Genomic DNA, 15341 nt, shown 5'->3' with positions numbered 1-15341 from the left:
TATGATACATGTCTTTCTCTGATTGACTTATTTCGCTCAGCATAATACCTGCCAGTTCCATCCACGTTGTTGCAAATGGCAATATGTGTCTTTTAACTTGGGGATTTTGTTCATTAATATCTATTCTGCTACAGTTTTATTATATACTTTCTATTCTTTTTTTTCTTCCTTTCCTTGCCTCCTTTTGGGTTGAATTTGGGGGTTTTTTGTTCCATTTTCTTCCCTTCTGCTAATTTAGATGTTATATGATCCATGTCTACTGTTCTAATGGTTACCATAGCTATTTTAATAAGCATCCTTAAAAGGAATAAATTTGTCAGTTTTGTTACTCTCCTCACAATCAATACAAAGACTTTAGAATAGTTTGATCTCAACTGTTCATTCATCAAATGATATTCTCTTTCCCAGTGATTTCAGTTGTTCTCTGTTATTTATTTATAAACACCACAAATTCCACTTCATTTTGTACACTCAATGTTTATTTATTTAAATTCAATTAAATTTACTAACATTTTTGCTATTGCCTCTTTCTACATTACAGACCAGTTCCCTGAGTTATGTTCATTAGAAGTTCCATTATTTTAAGAGTCTATTGGTGAAACTCTCATTCTTTCTTTGTCTGAAAAGGCAGGTGTTTTCCCCTTGTACTTGAAAAAAAATGGTTTTGTAGAAGGGAGAGTTCTAGGATAACAGCTGTTTCCTGTGAGTTTATTGAAGGCATTATTCCTCCGTGTCTTGGCTGCCATTTTGGCTTCTGAGCAGTCAGCCATCAGTCTGGGTTTTGGGGGGATTTTTGTTTTTTGTTTGGTTTGGTCGAAATCTGCCTTTGCTCTGAAGCTAATCAGCTAATTTTAAGATTTTTTCTTTTTGGTGAAGTTATCAGTATGAAGTACCTTAAGGGTTTCTTTTTTTTTAAGATTTTATTTATTTGAGGGAGAGAGAGAGAGACAAAAAAAAAAAAGTGCATGAACAGAGTGGAGGGGCAGAGGGAGAAGGAGAAGCAGACTCCCCGCTGAGCAGGGAGTCCAACATGGGGCTCCATCCTAGGACCCTGAGATCCTGATCTGCGCCAAAGGCAGATGCTTCACGGACTGAGCCACCCAGGCGCCCCCCCCCCCCCCCGCCGCTTTACGGGTTTGTTTATATTAATTCCACCTGGAATTTGTTGGGTTTTCTTGAACTCACATTGTCTTTCAGCAGCTCAAGAAAATTCTCAGCCAGGATCTCAGAGATTGCTTCTTGCCCATCCTCTCTATTGGTTTCTTCTGACCTCTTAGGAAACTTACGTGAGATTTTTTTCACCATTGTCCACATATTTTAACAGATTTCAGAGTTTACATCTGTCTGTCTGCACTGCAGTTTGGATAACTTTTACAATTTTATCACCCAGCTGTCTGATTCGCTCAGCTTTGTTTAAGTCTCCTGGTTAATCCATTCATTGAGCTTTAAATTTTAATGAATACATTCTAGTTTTAGGCCTTCTATTTGGTTATTTCATTTATTTTTAAAAAAGATTTTATTTATTTATTTGAGAGAGAGGGAAAGAGAGCACAAGCAGGGGGAGGGACTGAAGCAGAGGGAGAAGCAGACTCCCCGCCGAGCTGGGAGCCCAACGTGGGACTCGATCCCAGGACCCTGAAATCATGACCCAAGCCAAAGGCAGACGCTTAACCAACTAAGCCACCCAGGCACCCTATTTGGTTATTTTATAATTTTGCTTGTTCATTTTTGTATTCTCTTGTTCTTTGCTCAAATATTGAGGCCTCTCCTTTATTTACTCCTTTTTTAAATCTTAGAGTATGTTCATTAGAGGATGATCTTAAGACAACTTGTGATTTGTCAATTTAAAAATGTTTTGTTTCTCCGTGCCATAGATTAAAGTTAACATAAAGACCTACCAAAAATTATTAGCTTCTTTCTCCTGGAATTGCCCATCAGTATATAGCACAGTATGATCATTTTTGAATTGCTAAAACACATTTATTAAAGGCTTTTGCTGTGCTTCTCTTCACAGAGTAATGCCATCACAGCCCATAGTTTTCAGTAAGTTTTGTCACTTCTCAGAAAGCAAAGGTTCATGCAGGATCACAGATTCTGAGTATATTTGGAGAGCCTCTGAAATTGCCTCTATTCCTGACTCAGGCAATGCTGAATTTATATTTGAACCTACAGTTGGGTCAGGGACAGTGCCTGTGACCTACTGAGACTGTGAGAGCCTATTTAGGTTTCTGAAGGGTGATTCCTAAAGAGAGCATTTCTGTCTAAACTGATATATTGTGCTCAGAAGGTTGAAGTTATTTTTCTTAATCAGTCTTGAATTGGTGTCTGAAGGCACTTCTTCCTGCCACATGGGTCACAAACAATTAATCAAGGCACTTAAACGGGAACTCGTTTTTAAAAATACATGAAATATTGCTATTTTGTATTCTGAATTCCAACATTTGAAATCTTTGCAGGTTTCATTTCACTGCTTCTGCGGGCTCCTACTCATGGTGCCTTTTTTCCTTGTGTATTTTATGACTTTGGAGGGTAAATATCATGTTCCTTGGAATTTGTGAATATCTGTGGGAATCCTTTGGGAATTGGAGTCTAGTCTGCATCCCTCCATCTGTTTCTGCCTGTCATCGAGGGACTCTTCCAACCCCAGACCACTTGCATTTCAACGTGCAGTGTTCCACCTAGTGCCCACGCTAAAGCAGGACGTTTCCATACTTGCCCTTTCTGTGCAGTGGATTTGTTTCTTGTTCACCCTTATGGTGTCTCAACTCTACGTGCAGCTTCCTGCCAGCCTCCTCACCTTGTATGGGCCCCAGGCTGCATCACTGGTTCCCCATCCCCACATCCCACGAGGCAATCAAAATAGCAGCTTACTCTGGGGTTCAGTAGAAACCATCACAGAAAGACCACTTTGACCCTTGCTTAGTGCTTGGTTCAGCCTCCCGAAGTTCCTTCATTTTGTGCCACTTTAGCAATGCATTTTTAAATTACGTTGAAATATATGTTTAAGCATTTTCATGGGTTCAGTGGAAGGGTTATTTATCCATATTACTGTGTGTGTCGTACAGCTAGACACAGAAGTCTCCAGCTTCTTCTCTGGCTTCCTCCGCAGTTAGGCTTTTCCCAGACCACTCCACCAAAACCACTCTCATCGAGTTCAACAGTGATGGTCGCGTGGCTGAATCCTGTGGTGATGATCATCTTCGTCTTACTCGTACCCCTCAGCAGGATTTGGCATGGCTGATTATTCCATCTTTCCCAAACAGCTTCTCCCCATGGCTTTCAGGATACCTCACCTTTGTGGTTTTGCTTCTGACTCACTGGACCCATCTTTTTGGTCTCTGGTCTCTTTGGCTGGGCTCATCTCTTCTAGATATTAGCATTCCTGAAAACTCAATTCTGAACTTGCTATCTACAGTCCTATTCCAGGTGATATCTAACCCAACATTTTAATGCATCTGTGTGCCCATAACTACCCAGTTGATGTTTTCAGTCTCCTCTCTCCAGAACTCGACACTTCCATTCAGCTGACTGATAGGTACCTCCCCTAGGTGTCTGGTGTCTGTGAGCCATCTCACACATAATATATTTTAAACTTATTCCTCTTCCGCCTTCTCCCTCCAAAAAACCCGGTCTTCCCCAGTTCTTCCCCGTATCTTTACATGGCATTGTCATTGACCCCATTGCCAGGAGTTAATGATTTCTCTCATCCCCTCACGTCTCTCCCCCAGTCCATCAGTGGTTCTTATAGTGTCTCCCTGTGAAATTATCTTGAACCTGACCACTCCTCATGTCCACCTTCCAGGCCAAAGTCACCGTCATCATCTTCTGTCACCTGGACAACCATTAGGGTCCCTAAATGCCCTCCTGGTTTCCATTCTTGTCTCCCCACCTCCAATGCCACCACCATCATCATCACCTCCCCCAGCTAGAGATCTTTGGAAAATATGTCAAATCATGCCATTCTCCTATTCAGAATGCTCATGCTTAGAATAAAATCTGGACCCCTTACCCTGGTGAGCAAGACCCTGTGGTGTCTGGCCCCTGTTGATTCTCTCACCTCTCCTCTCTCTCTGCTTCCTCCTATTCCTCTTACGCTTCTGCCCCCTTTCCCTGAAACATGTTAGACTGAATCCAGGCTCAGTGACTTTACTCACGCTGTTCCCTGTACCTCAAAATCTCTTCTCCCCTTTCTTTCTGTGGCTCACTCCTTCCCATAATTTCCATTTCTGCTCAGATATCACCTCAGTAGAAAGACCTTCACTGACCACTCCATAGAAAATAGAACTATCCATAGTCTGTCCCCTTATAGCATTCAACACCATGTGAAGCCATACAATTTATTTAATCGATTTGTTTCCTATTTATTTTTCCCATTAGAATTTATACTTCATAAGGGCAGAGCCTTTGTTTCATTTATCATTCTCTCCTCAGAACCTGGAAGCATGGTTGGGCTCAAATATATATTGATATATCTCATTTTATGTAATAGATGCTCAATAAACATTTTTGAAATAAAGACTGAATGTCACTTCATTCCCACAATAACCCGTGAGACAGAAATGATTTTCCCAATCATATAGGTGAGGAGCCTGAGACGCAGAGGTGTTAAATGAGTTGGCCTTGGTTACACCTCTAGTAAGTGTCCAAATTAAACCCAAGTGTGGTATCACTTTAGAGGCCATAATATTTTATTTTCAATTTTTTCTAATTTTTTTCTGAAGTTCACTTTGAAATAATGTCAGACTTGCCAAAAGAAGTTGCAAAAATAGTACAGAGTTCCCTTGTACCTTCACAGAGCTTTCTCAAATAATACCATCTTGTATAACCATAATGCAGTTATCAAAACCAGAAAGCTAATATGGGTGGAGAGCTAGTGGCTGATGAACAGACCTTATTCACATTTCGCCAGTTGTCCCACTAATGTGTCCTATCTCCTGAGTCTCCTCCAGCACGGAGGTCTCTGTCTTTCACCCCTGTGACTGTTCCAAAGAGGACCGTATTCTCACTGTCAGGGTCGAATCTATGCAGAGTGCTGGACACTATGGAAGTTTTCCATAGTAATAGCTGTTATTGTTGGGGAAATAAATAAGTAAATAAATAAACCTTCCTTTTGAGGAGTAGAAGGGGAAATGTTTCTTCACATTCTGTTTGTTTTGCTTAGCTTGGCCGACCTTGAAGTGTTTATAAAAAATAGTGAGAGCGGCATGCTCAAGAAAGTTGAAAAAGGAGACTCCGAAGGATTAGTCGAGGTCATGGGACACCTTATGGCTCTGAAAGAACGACAGAGCAGCACCGATGAGATGTTTGAGCCCTTAAAGCAGACAATTGAATTGCTGAAGACCTATGAACAGGAATTGCCCGAAATGGTGTTTAAGCAGCTGGAGGTCAGTACAAAGTTTGTTTTCCGAATAAAAGAAATAGAGGGAAAGTTTCTGACCTTCAGAGTGGGGTGAGGTGGGTTGAGGTAAACAAGAAATGGGGCTTGGTGAGGACCCAAGGCTCGTGTTTTGGAACTATCTGTGTGACGGATGTGTGCTCTCTAGCACATTCTGGAAACTCCATAAATATGAAGCAGCGCAATGCTGGAGATAGATGGGAGAATTGACGTGGATGAAGTATTTTGGGGTTTTTTTGGGGGGGGGTGGTCGGTGAGCCAAGTTTTTGATTCAGAGAGAAAAAGCAAGTCTGAAAAACATTAAGATGGACTAAGGCGATGTGAGGCATAAAAGAAAATAATCAAGCACTCTGAGAAAATACAAAAAAGGGCATGGGTTACCCAGTTAGAGGTGGATGGCGGGAAGGAGGCCATAGCCAGGCAAGCAGGCGACCAGGAGCGACGGGTCAGGGGAAGGGAGAACATGATGTCATGGCATCACACCATAGCCTTGTAGCGGACCCGGAGACATCTGGGTGCCGTCCAGCGTCAGGTCTGCGGGCGACGGGGAGCACAGCGTGGCTCTGACCACATGGAGGTCATCTTCGCAGGAGCTGCCTGAGAAGTGGAACAACGTGAAAAAGATGGCTGTCACCATGAGGCAGCAGGTAGCGCCCCTGCAGGTGAATGAAGTGGCCGTCCTCCGCCAGAGGTGCTCAGCCTTTGACCTTGAACAACAGCAGTTCTGGGAGCAGTTCCGCAGGGAAGCCCCCTTCAGGTAGGTACCACTCCTCTCTTCTCAACATGGTAATCTTGGGTAACCGAGGGTCTTTCGGTTGAGTTACTGAATTCTTTTAGCAGGTGAAGACCACTTAAGTCTTCCTTCCCACTTGGGTCTGTTGGTTCGAACCTGGTGCTAACATGGGCAGGGTCCCATCATGGCCTGGACGAGATGACCAAAGATCGCACAAACACCGTGCCTTAAAAACAAAAGTCTAGAAACTCTGTGTCTTCAGGTTTGTCAAGGGACTGTATGTGATCAAATCACAAGGTTTTTGACAAAGCTGTTCATATTCTAAATTCTCACAGACTCGTGTTCTTTTGGTTTAGAAAAGTGGCTGGTAGAATTTGAAAATAGTTCTGGAAGGCACTTTGGAAGCCTAAGGGAAGGGTTGGAGGTGTTGGATTTCTCTCTCTTTCTGCTTAGTTCTGCTCAGACCCATCCCCACTTGTGATAAGGGGTCTTTACTTAAGACAATGATAGGACCAGGTAGCATCATTCAGATGGGTCCACATCGCATGTCCGTGCACGTGCGTGCACACACACGCACACGAGTTTAGCGCGAATCCTCCCTTGATGGAGAAGTAAGTGTACCAGGGGTCTGCACTTGGTCCACTGCTCAGTGTCAGGGGCTCCAAGCAGAACAAGCTCGTTCTCAATGTCCTGTGTCTGCTGATGTGTCAGCTGAGACGGGCCTCTCCCTCCATGACTTGCTTTCTGTTTCCCTAGCTGACCTTCCTACTGGCTCTCTACTACAATTTAGGACAGACAAGTTTGGAAGGCTCCAAACGGGAAAACGCCCTATGTAAGAAGTGACAGACCTTTTAATTGCCAGAGTTACTTACCCATAGAAAACAATATTACATGGGGAGACAGTGCATTAAAGCCACAAATGAAGCCAAAAACTAACTCTGTGCTTTAATTCTCTTATCTGTAAAATGGGGTTAATCGTAGGATCCACCTCATAAGGTTGTTGATAGAATGAAAGAAGTAATTTTTGCAAGTGTGTACCAAGGTATCTGGCACAAGGATGACCAACCATCCCGGTTTTCACTTGGTGGCTCTGGTTTTAGCACTGAAAGTCACCCTTCCAGGGAAGTCCCTCTGTTTCAGACAAATTGGAGCAGTCGGTCACCCAACATGGCAGACAGGAAGGACCTACCTGTTCTTGTTATTCACTCACCAAACATTTATTAAGCAGCTCCTGTTTCCCAATTACTGTACTTGGGGCTGGAGAGAACAACAGGAGTGCGTTGAGAGGCAGGACAGGACAGATGGGTAAACTCTGCATAAGATGGACATGTGTATGACATGAGGCTCTAAGGCAGTGTGCCGCCATGTTAGCTGCAAACTACAATCACCTGGGGAGCTTCTAAGATTTCCAGTATCCAGTCTGCCTCGCAGACCAACTAAATCAGGTTCTCTGGGGACAAGTCCTGGCATCAGTGGTTTGTAAAGCTCCTCAGGCGATTCCAGTGTGCAGCCAAGTTTGAGACTTGCTGCCCTAGGGGGAAGTCACTGGTTCCCTTTTAAGCAATCATGCCAGGGCATGTAATTCCAAATGAGTCTGTATCCCTCTAGAAAAATTGCCTTCGGAGCTATGCCCTTGTTCCAAGGAAATATCTGTTGCTCTAAACATTGGCAAAACTCCTTCTGGGACTGTTCTTTCAGAGTCTGAGACATATTCTCTGGACTCTCCTTCGGACATGCAATTGAATTTTTGAAACTCAGCACCAATCATGCAGGGCCAAAGCTGGTGAGGGAGGTGGGTTATCGAGCTGAGTAATACTGCTTAGTGCCAACAGTCCCACCAACAGCAACAGCCACGAAAGCAATGACATGAATATCCTTACATCAACTGTCCCTTAAAATTTTTTTCAAAAAAGGAACTCCAGAGATATTTGGGGAAATATTTTCCCAAAAGGTCTTCTTTTTTTTATTTTTTATTTTTTATTTTTTATTTTTAAAGATTTTATTTATTTATTTGACAGAGAGAGACACAGCGAGAGAGGGAACACAAGCAGGGCGAGTGGGAGAGGGAGAAGCAGGCTTCCCGCGGAGCAGGGAGCCCGATGTGGGGCTCAATCCCAGGACCCTGGGATCACGACCTGAGCTGAAGGCAGACGCTTAACAACTGAGCCACCCAGGTGCCCCCCAAAAGGTCTTCTGATAACTGCTTGAAAGCAAACAACACCCATTTGCTGGTGTGATTTCATGTGTCCATTGGAAACATGGTATCCCTCCTTCATAGTTATATCCTGTATGTGTATTGATCAGCTGGTGGTGTTTTTTAATGTGATAGCTGCGTTGTTTTTTCTTTCTTAGCACTTGTATATGCTGGCTGGGAGGATATTGCTTCTCTTAGCTGGGTTTTCCAAATTTGCATCTGTTAATTTGACATGCAGATGAATCTTTGCAAGAGAATACTTTGAAAAGAACTGCTCACAGCAGCGTGGAAAGGCAAACATTACTTCAATTGTGATGTGTTTCTCTTCTTGTCAAGAAAACATCAGGACTAGAGCAGAATTGTGGATTTAGTGCTGAAGGGAGTCTTAGTGGGAATCAACTCATGCCTCGTTTTGTTTCTTAGTTTCGTGTATGTGAATGTGTGTGCTTGACATTTTAAGGCACTGTGTGGCAAAGGATTTTAATTCTGGTTCCTTCCCTTTAAGATCATTTATGAATTTCTAAAATGCAGACCCTGGCACATTCCTCTGTGAGCGCAAGTTTCCGTTCCTGATTAGATTGCAGGTGAAGCTCACGTTGATCTTGTCTTTGAGGAGGAAGAAGAAAGTGAGTGTCTCATTAGGCTCTTGCCGCCTGTCAGATGCTGGGTGATGTCCGGTTGCTTGGGTAGAGGTTCTTCATGTTCAAGTGTGGCTTCCTTCTGTAGTTCTTAACTCTGAGCTGTATTAGCATATTCTTAGCTGAGCTCCCTCACTTTACAGTAATTGGCTAAATCATCACACTCAAAATCAAGGGCTTTCCACAAGTTGGAGATGAATTTCCCCCTTTGAGTGAAAGGAACGTTCCACACTTCTGGTGGCATTCTCTGGTTCAGTGTTCCTGACCTTGAGTGTGGTCTTCTTGACCTTAAGGAATGATGCCATGACATCCAGTCATCTTACCCACATCAAGACCAAGGTTACCCAGGGCTTTCTTAGCCAAAGCACTTGATCTCAAGGAGCCCCAGCTCAATGGACACCATTAGTGTTTTTAGTTGACTGGCTACCAGATTCTGTGAATGGTTGAGAGAGCTTTCTTGAAGACACCCTCGCTTTAGGTACTATCCTACATGACAACTAGAGAAAGCAAGGCTCTCCAGATAGCCCAGTACAGTAGACAGGAGGAAAGAAGGGCCTCTGTCTTGCTTGCGTAGTGTCTGTTGTCTCTTCAGTAGCTGGAGTAAAGGGCAGGATTAGTCACCAAATCTCCCATGGACATATCGGTGCCCTAAGACATGTCATTAGTTCAGCTTGACCCTGTTCTTCCAGTTAATCTGACTCATTCACCTGATTCAGGTTTTCATAGAGAAGAAGAGATTGTGGTCTCAACAATGGAGTCAGCAAAAAACAATGTTAAGTGTTGGAATTTTAAGATAATACCTATTCCCCCACCTCAGGGACGATTTCAGACATGAGTACTCAGACATGTTCATTGGGTGGCCAACTGGAGCCTCCCCTGAGGAGGCCATTCACATCCCCTGTAGAAGATGGTGCTTGAGCCAATGGGAAAATGCAGATTAGCCATTTGGAAAAAGACGAGTGGGAGGGGAGGGTATTCCGGGCAAAGGCACAGAAGGGTGAGAATGTAAGAAACAGTAAGAAAATGCAGGGCATGGGAGTGAGAATGGAGTCATCCACACAACCAGGTTTTGGCCACGATCAACCACTGAGGAGTCTAAGCATGAGGATGACGCAGTGTAAACACCAGTATCCCGTGGCTACAGAGAACGGGATGGAGTGAGACTGACTCAAGGTCAAGTGCTCCATGGGAGAGTGATGGCAGCAGCCAGGGCGAGAAGCAACAGCCCTGGATTGAGGCAGTGGCTGTGATAATGGAGAGAGAACGGATCTGGGAGAGATTTAGGAGGGGAATCAGCAGGATCGATTGAGTACGGAAGATGAGAAGGAAGACTGGCACAGTTCTCTGTCTTCCATCCTGGACCAGTAAGTGGAAGGCAGTGTTCCACTACTCACCGACACGAGGGCCACTGAATGGAAAGAACTGGAAGATCCCGGGTTCAGATGGGAGGAGGGGAGTTTTAGGATGCAGGGGTGTGTCATCACTGAGCGCACAGACATGGTTCTGAGGTCAATATGTACCACCTGCTGGCTTCCCAATAATTAATTCAATTCACTCATTCCTCCCTCTGTCTCTCTCCCTACCTATGTCTAGGTCAAGCCTAAGTCAATCATTTTTCTACGATCATACGCATGAGCACCAAATTTCCATTTCTCTCAATCTCTCAAGTCATCCCGACTTGCTAGGCATTGCTCTTTCAGATTAAAATACTTCTGCATTATTATTTCAATTTTAAAGACTTACTACACCCCCTTCCCTCCTATTGCTTTCTTGTTCTTATACTGTATTGTTCCCCTAGGGTTTGGAGAACTACTTTCAGTTTATTAGGCACATTAATCAGCTCTGTGAATATCCTGACAATGTGCACTAGAGTTTTGAAATGGGAAGAGGGTTACCTGCCCTCACGCCTAGGGATTCTTTTCACTACTTAGGCCAAATTAACTTTTATGTGTGCTCAGCTACAGGAAATGACCGTGCACAAATTTAAACTATAAACAAAAATTATGCCACGAGGTAGATGAAGTTTGTAATAGGTTTGACAAAGGATCACTTCTTCCAGATATTTGAGGAGCTGGTATTGATTTAAGGGTGTTCATATGTGCTAAGGAAAGAATGGTTGGAAAGACCATTTATTTTCTCTTGTGTATATCCTCAAACACTCTAGGAGCTCACATCTTACCTAATAAGTTATTCCTGAATTATACCCCATTAAAAAAGTAAACAGAATGTGGGCTTTTAGAGTTTGTCTGGTAGATCTTGTACAGCAAGAGGCGAAATTCGCTTTGCAAGTCACTCCAGTCAAGATAAAAAGTAGAACCTACGCAACCCCGACAATTAGTCTTTGGAAATGAAGAATAAGCAGGATTGCTCATGCATGGTGAGCTTTCCTGGTGGACCACTTGCCATGAGGATATTACATTGCTTTCCTTCTGGTTCTTTTTCCACTGGTCTCCTGGGGGAGAAAGCGCCTTGCCTATATAGACGAAGGACCCTCTTCAGCTCTGAGGACTTCAACCTCCTGTTCTGTTCTGGAACCCTCAGGAGCTGGAGAACAGTGAAGATGTGTCATGATGTTCAGTCTCATTCTCTTAAGATGTAAATGCACAACCGTAGCACACGAGCCAAAAACTGTTTAGATGGAACAAACAGAATCACACGTAGCAAGCATCAAAGTTAATCTGACACTAATTTAATGGTATGCATAACTGTTATTGTGTTGCATGGTAATTAGTCTTAAGTGGCGAGCAGTTCAGGTAAATGACTTCAATTAGGATTACTTTCCATCCGTCAAGTCAAATATTTCCAAAGACAACTGAGAGAAGAGGCAGTTCAAGAACAGGACTTTGTATGTCCCCCTCCCCTCCATACCCCACTACCCATCCAACATACACATATGTACAAATACACACATATGTGCGCACACAGCGCTAGACTGGAGGACATGACCAACTCTCCAGTCACTCATTTCCTCTCAACTTCCCCTTGATGATGAACCCCATGATGCCCTACTTGAATTTTTTTTAATATTTATTTATTTGAGAGAGAGAGAAATAGAGCATGAGCAGGAGGGGCAGAAGGAGAGGGAGAGAGAGAATCTCAAGCAGACTCCGTGCTGAGTGTGGAGGCTGACGTGGGGCTCAGTCTCATGACTCAGGTCACAACCTGAGCGGAAACCAAGAGTTGGTTGCTTAACGGACTGCGCCACCCAGGCACCCCTGCCCTATTCTGATTTTAGAGGAACACAGTATTCACCCTGAAGTCGGGGTGCCCCAATATCTAGCCCTCCAAGCACACAGAAAGAAGAAACCTAAGATCAGTGATGGGGAGAAAGTAGATTAGGGAAGGAAAAGAAGAGGCTCCTTGAACACCTCGATTCTGCATGCTTCTGATCAAAGAAATGTTATCTGCCCATGTGGGTTCCTTTGCATGTAGGGTTCTTTATTTTGTTTTTAAATTTTTAAGTAATCTCTATACCCAGCATGGGGCTCAAGCTCATGTCCCCCAAGATCAAGAGTCGCAGGGAGACCTGGGAGACCACCAACTAAGCCAGCCAGGCGCCCCTGCATGTTGGGCCCTTGTGTTGGAGGAGAGGCTGTGCCAGGAACGCAGGTCTAGAGGGGTAGCACCATAAAGTGGGTGAGGGTCAGGGGCAGTGGGGGCATGCCCTGAGCCCTGGAGAGAAGAGGGTGAGGAAATGTGAACTACAACTGTAAAGCTAGATACAGTGTCTATAGCAATTGGCTCCAGAAGCACAAGCTATACCCAGGATGTAGGAGGGAGCAGGCCAGAATGGGGGAAAGGGAGATCAAGCGCAACTTGGAGGAGGGACTTACAAAGATGAGGAGCCTGACTTGAGGGACATAGTGAAGGAACGGGACAGTGACTGTACAAGGCCTTTGTGAGGGCTTTGTGCTTGGTCTTCAAGGAGCCCTACCCATGGTTCCCAAACTTGGAGGTCCTATTGCCTGAAGAGGGTGCAGGCCACCAGTGTGAGCTTCACCAGGGTCAAGGACGCCAACCTGCCCACTGGAGCCACCCGGAGAGCTTGAAAACAAAATGCCTTTGCCCAGGTCTCACCCCCAAAGAGTCTGATTTAATTGGACTGGGGAGCAGCCCGGGCATGGAGATCGTTCAGAGCTTCCAGAAGATGCTAACATGCCACCCAGACTGAGAACCAGTGCCCCAGAGGGAGTGATGCCAGGTTTGGTCTAGGGTTGGGCTTCTTTTTTTTTTTTTTTTAAAGATTTTATTTATTTATTTGAGAGAGAAAGAATGAGAGAGAGCAAGCACATGAGAGTGGGGAGGGTCAGAGGGAGAAGCAGACTCCCTGCCGAGCAGGGAGCCCGATGCGGGACTCGATCCCGGGACTCCAGGATCATGACCTGAGCCGAAGGCAGTCGCTTAACCAACTGAGCCACCCAGGTGCCCTAGGGTTGGGCTTCTAAGCTCCAGCTCGCTCACTTACAGACCACCTACAAATTGTAGCTCCAGGCCAGAGCTTCGGCTTTATAGCATTGACAGTAACATGACAGTGCCCTCTTCGTCAGGTGCTCCAGAAGCCAACAAGTGCAGGCAGAGTCTAAAAGGAGCTTGAACAAAGGGGTGGTCCCCTCTACACCTGGATGGAGGAGCTGGGGCTGGTGGAAAGGGAGAGGAGTCATTTTACCTTCTCAGATGTGAAGAAAAGATCCAAGCATGGTGTTCCCCTTGCATGGCCTTTTCTCCAGCTGGCCGTGCGTACCCCACCCCCACCTACCAGAGTGCCTTTTCTTCCCAGGCCTCTTGGTGACAATTAGTGCTCTTTGCTAAAATATTAAGCACTTAAAGATTTGAACCAGTGTCACTTGGGTGATTCCATGAGATGAGCCGCTGGGTGCTATTCTCACAAAGGGAACACAATTGTGTTTTGTAGGTTTGATAGCATTGACCCTCACCGAGTTCTGGATGCCAGGCACACGGAGATACAGCAGATGGAATCTACCATGGCCTCCATTTCTGAGGCTGCTGGCTTGTTTGAAGTCAGTGTTCCTGATTACAAGCAGCTGAAGCAAAGCAGAAAGGAGGTGTGCCAGCTGAAGGAGCTCTGGGACACCATTGGGGTGGTGACCTCCAGCATCCATGCCTGGGAGACCACCCGGTGGAAGGAGGTCAACGTGGAGGCTCTGGACTGGGAGTGTAAACGGTTTGCCAGGCACATCCGGAACCTCGACAAGGAGGTCAGGGCCTGGGATGCATTCACAGGCCTGGAGAACATGGTGTTGAACACCCTGACTTCCCTGAGGGCGGTGGCCGAGCTGCAGAACCCAGCTATCCGGGAGCGGCACTGGAGACAGCTGATGCAGGCCACGGGTGCGAGCTTCACCATGGACGAGGATGCCACCCTGGCCCATCTCCTGCAGCTCCAGCTGCACCATTTTGAGGACGAGGTCCGGGGCATTGTGGACAAAGCCGTGAAAGAGATGGCCATGGAGAAGACCTTGAAGGAGCTGCAGACCACCTGGGCCAGCAGGGAATTCCAGTACGAGCCTCACCCGCGGACCAACGTCCCCCAGCTGCAGTCAGACGAGGACCTCATCGAGGTTCTGGAGGACAACCAAGTCCAACTGCAGAACCTGATGATGTCCAAGTACATTGCCTTCTTCCTGGAGGACGTGTCTGGCTGGCAGAAGAAGCTGTCCATGGCTGATGCTGTCATCTCTGCCTGGTTCCATGTGCAGCGCACGTGGTCTCACCTGGAAAGTATATTCATTGGCTCCGAGGATATCCGGGCTCAGCTGCCCCAGGTACCTGCCGAGGAAATCCTGCTCTCTCTGTTCTCTTACTCGAGTGAAGGGAGGAGCCCCCAGTTCCCACATCTCTAGACCTTTCCTTCTTTGCCTGCCTTGGCTTCACTCAGAGGCACCTCCCACACACATGGGCCTTCCAAGCCACCAAAAGGCGGGCAGAGGGAAAGAGAGAAGGTGAAATGCACACCAATTAGTTTGTCCCTGGATGGGTGGGGAAAAGGAAGGAGAACTTGGTGTGGTTTTTTTTGTTGGTTTTTGGGGGGGGGGGCGGTTCTGGGTTTGTTGTTGTTGTTGTTTTAATGTGTATACAAGAAAGGAGTGGAAACTATTTGCTACTGCAGTTTGGGATGAGCTAGTCCTGAGCTGCTCCACAGACGATTACAATGCAGCTAGCCACTGGGAAGGGAGCCTTGTTTCCAGGCAAATGCAAGTTCCTTCTCAGCAGGGACCCACTCTGTGACACCTCCGGCCTGAGCCACACGCTTAATACCAGCCTTCCGCTCCATCCTAAACAATGAATTTCCAGAAAAATCTGCATTCTTCTCATTACTACCTTCCCTGTGGTTGATTGCCCCATCTAATCTGTCCTAATTAA

General features: G+C 45.5%; 1 protein-coding gene across 1 annotated transcript in view; it reads left to right on the top strand.

Annotated features, from left to right (window-relative positions):
• Positions 1–15341, top strand: part of LOC102738374 (dynein axonemal heavy chain 9-like) — a 241092-nt gene that overhangs the window by 45990 nt on the left and 179761 nt on the right. The window contains exons 12-14 of the mRNA XM_081806003.1: positions 5162–5384; positions 5986–6152; positions 13873–14743. Of these exons, the coding sequence (XP_081662129.1) occupies positions 5162–5384; positions 5986–6152; positions 13873–14743 (1261 nt within the window). The remainder of the gene's footprint in view (positions 1–5161; positions 5385–5985; positions 6153–13872; positions 14744–15341) is intronic.

Source organism: Leptonychotes weddellii, chromosome 15, assembly GCF_054177405.1.
Source record: "Leptonychotes weddellii isolate Sample4059 chromosome 15, ASM5417740v2, whole genome shotgun sequence".
Taxonomy (NCBI): domain Eukaryota; kingdom Metazoa; phylum Chordata; class Mammalia; order Carnivora; family Phocidae; genus Leptonychotes; species Leptonychotes weddellii.
Note: the sequence above shows the minus strand (reverse complement) of the source record. Positions and strands in the feature narration are given on the sequence as shown.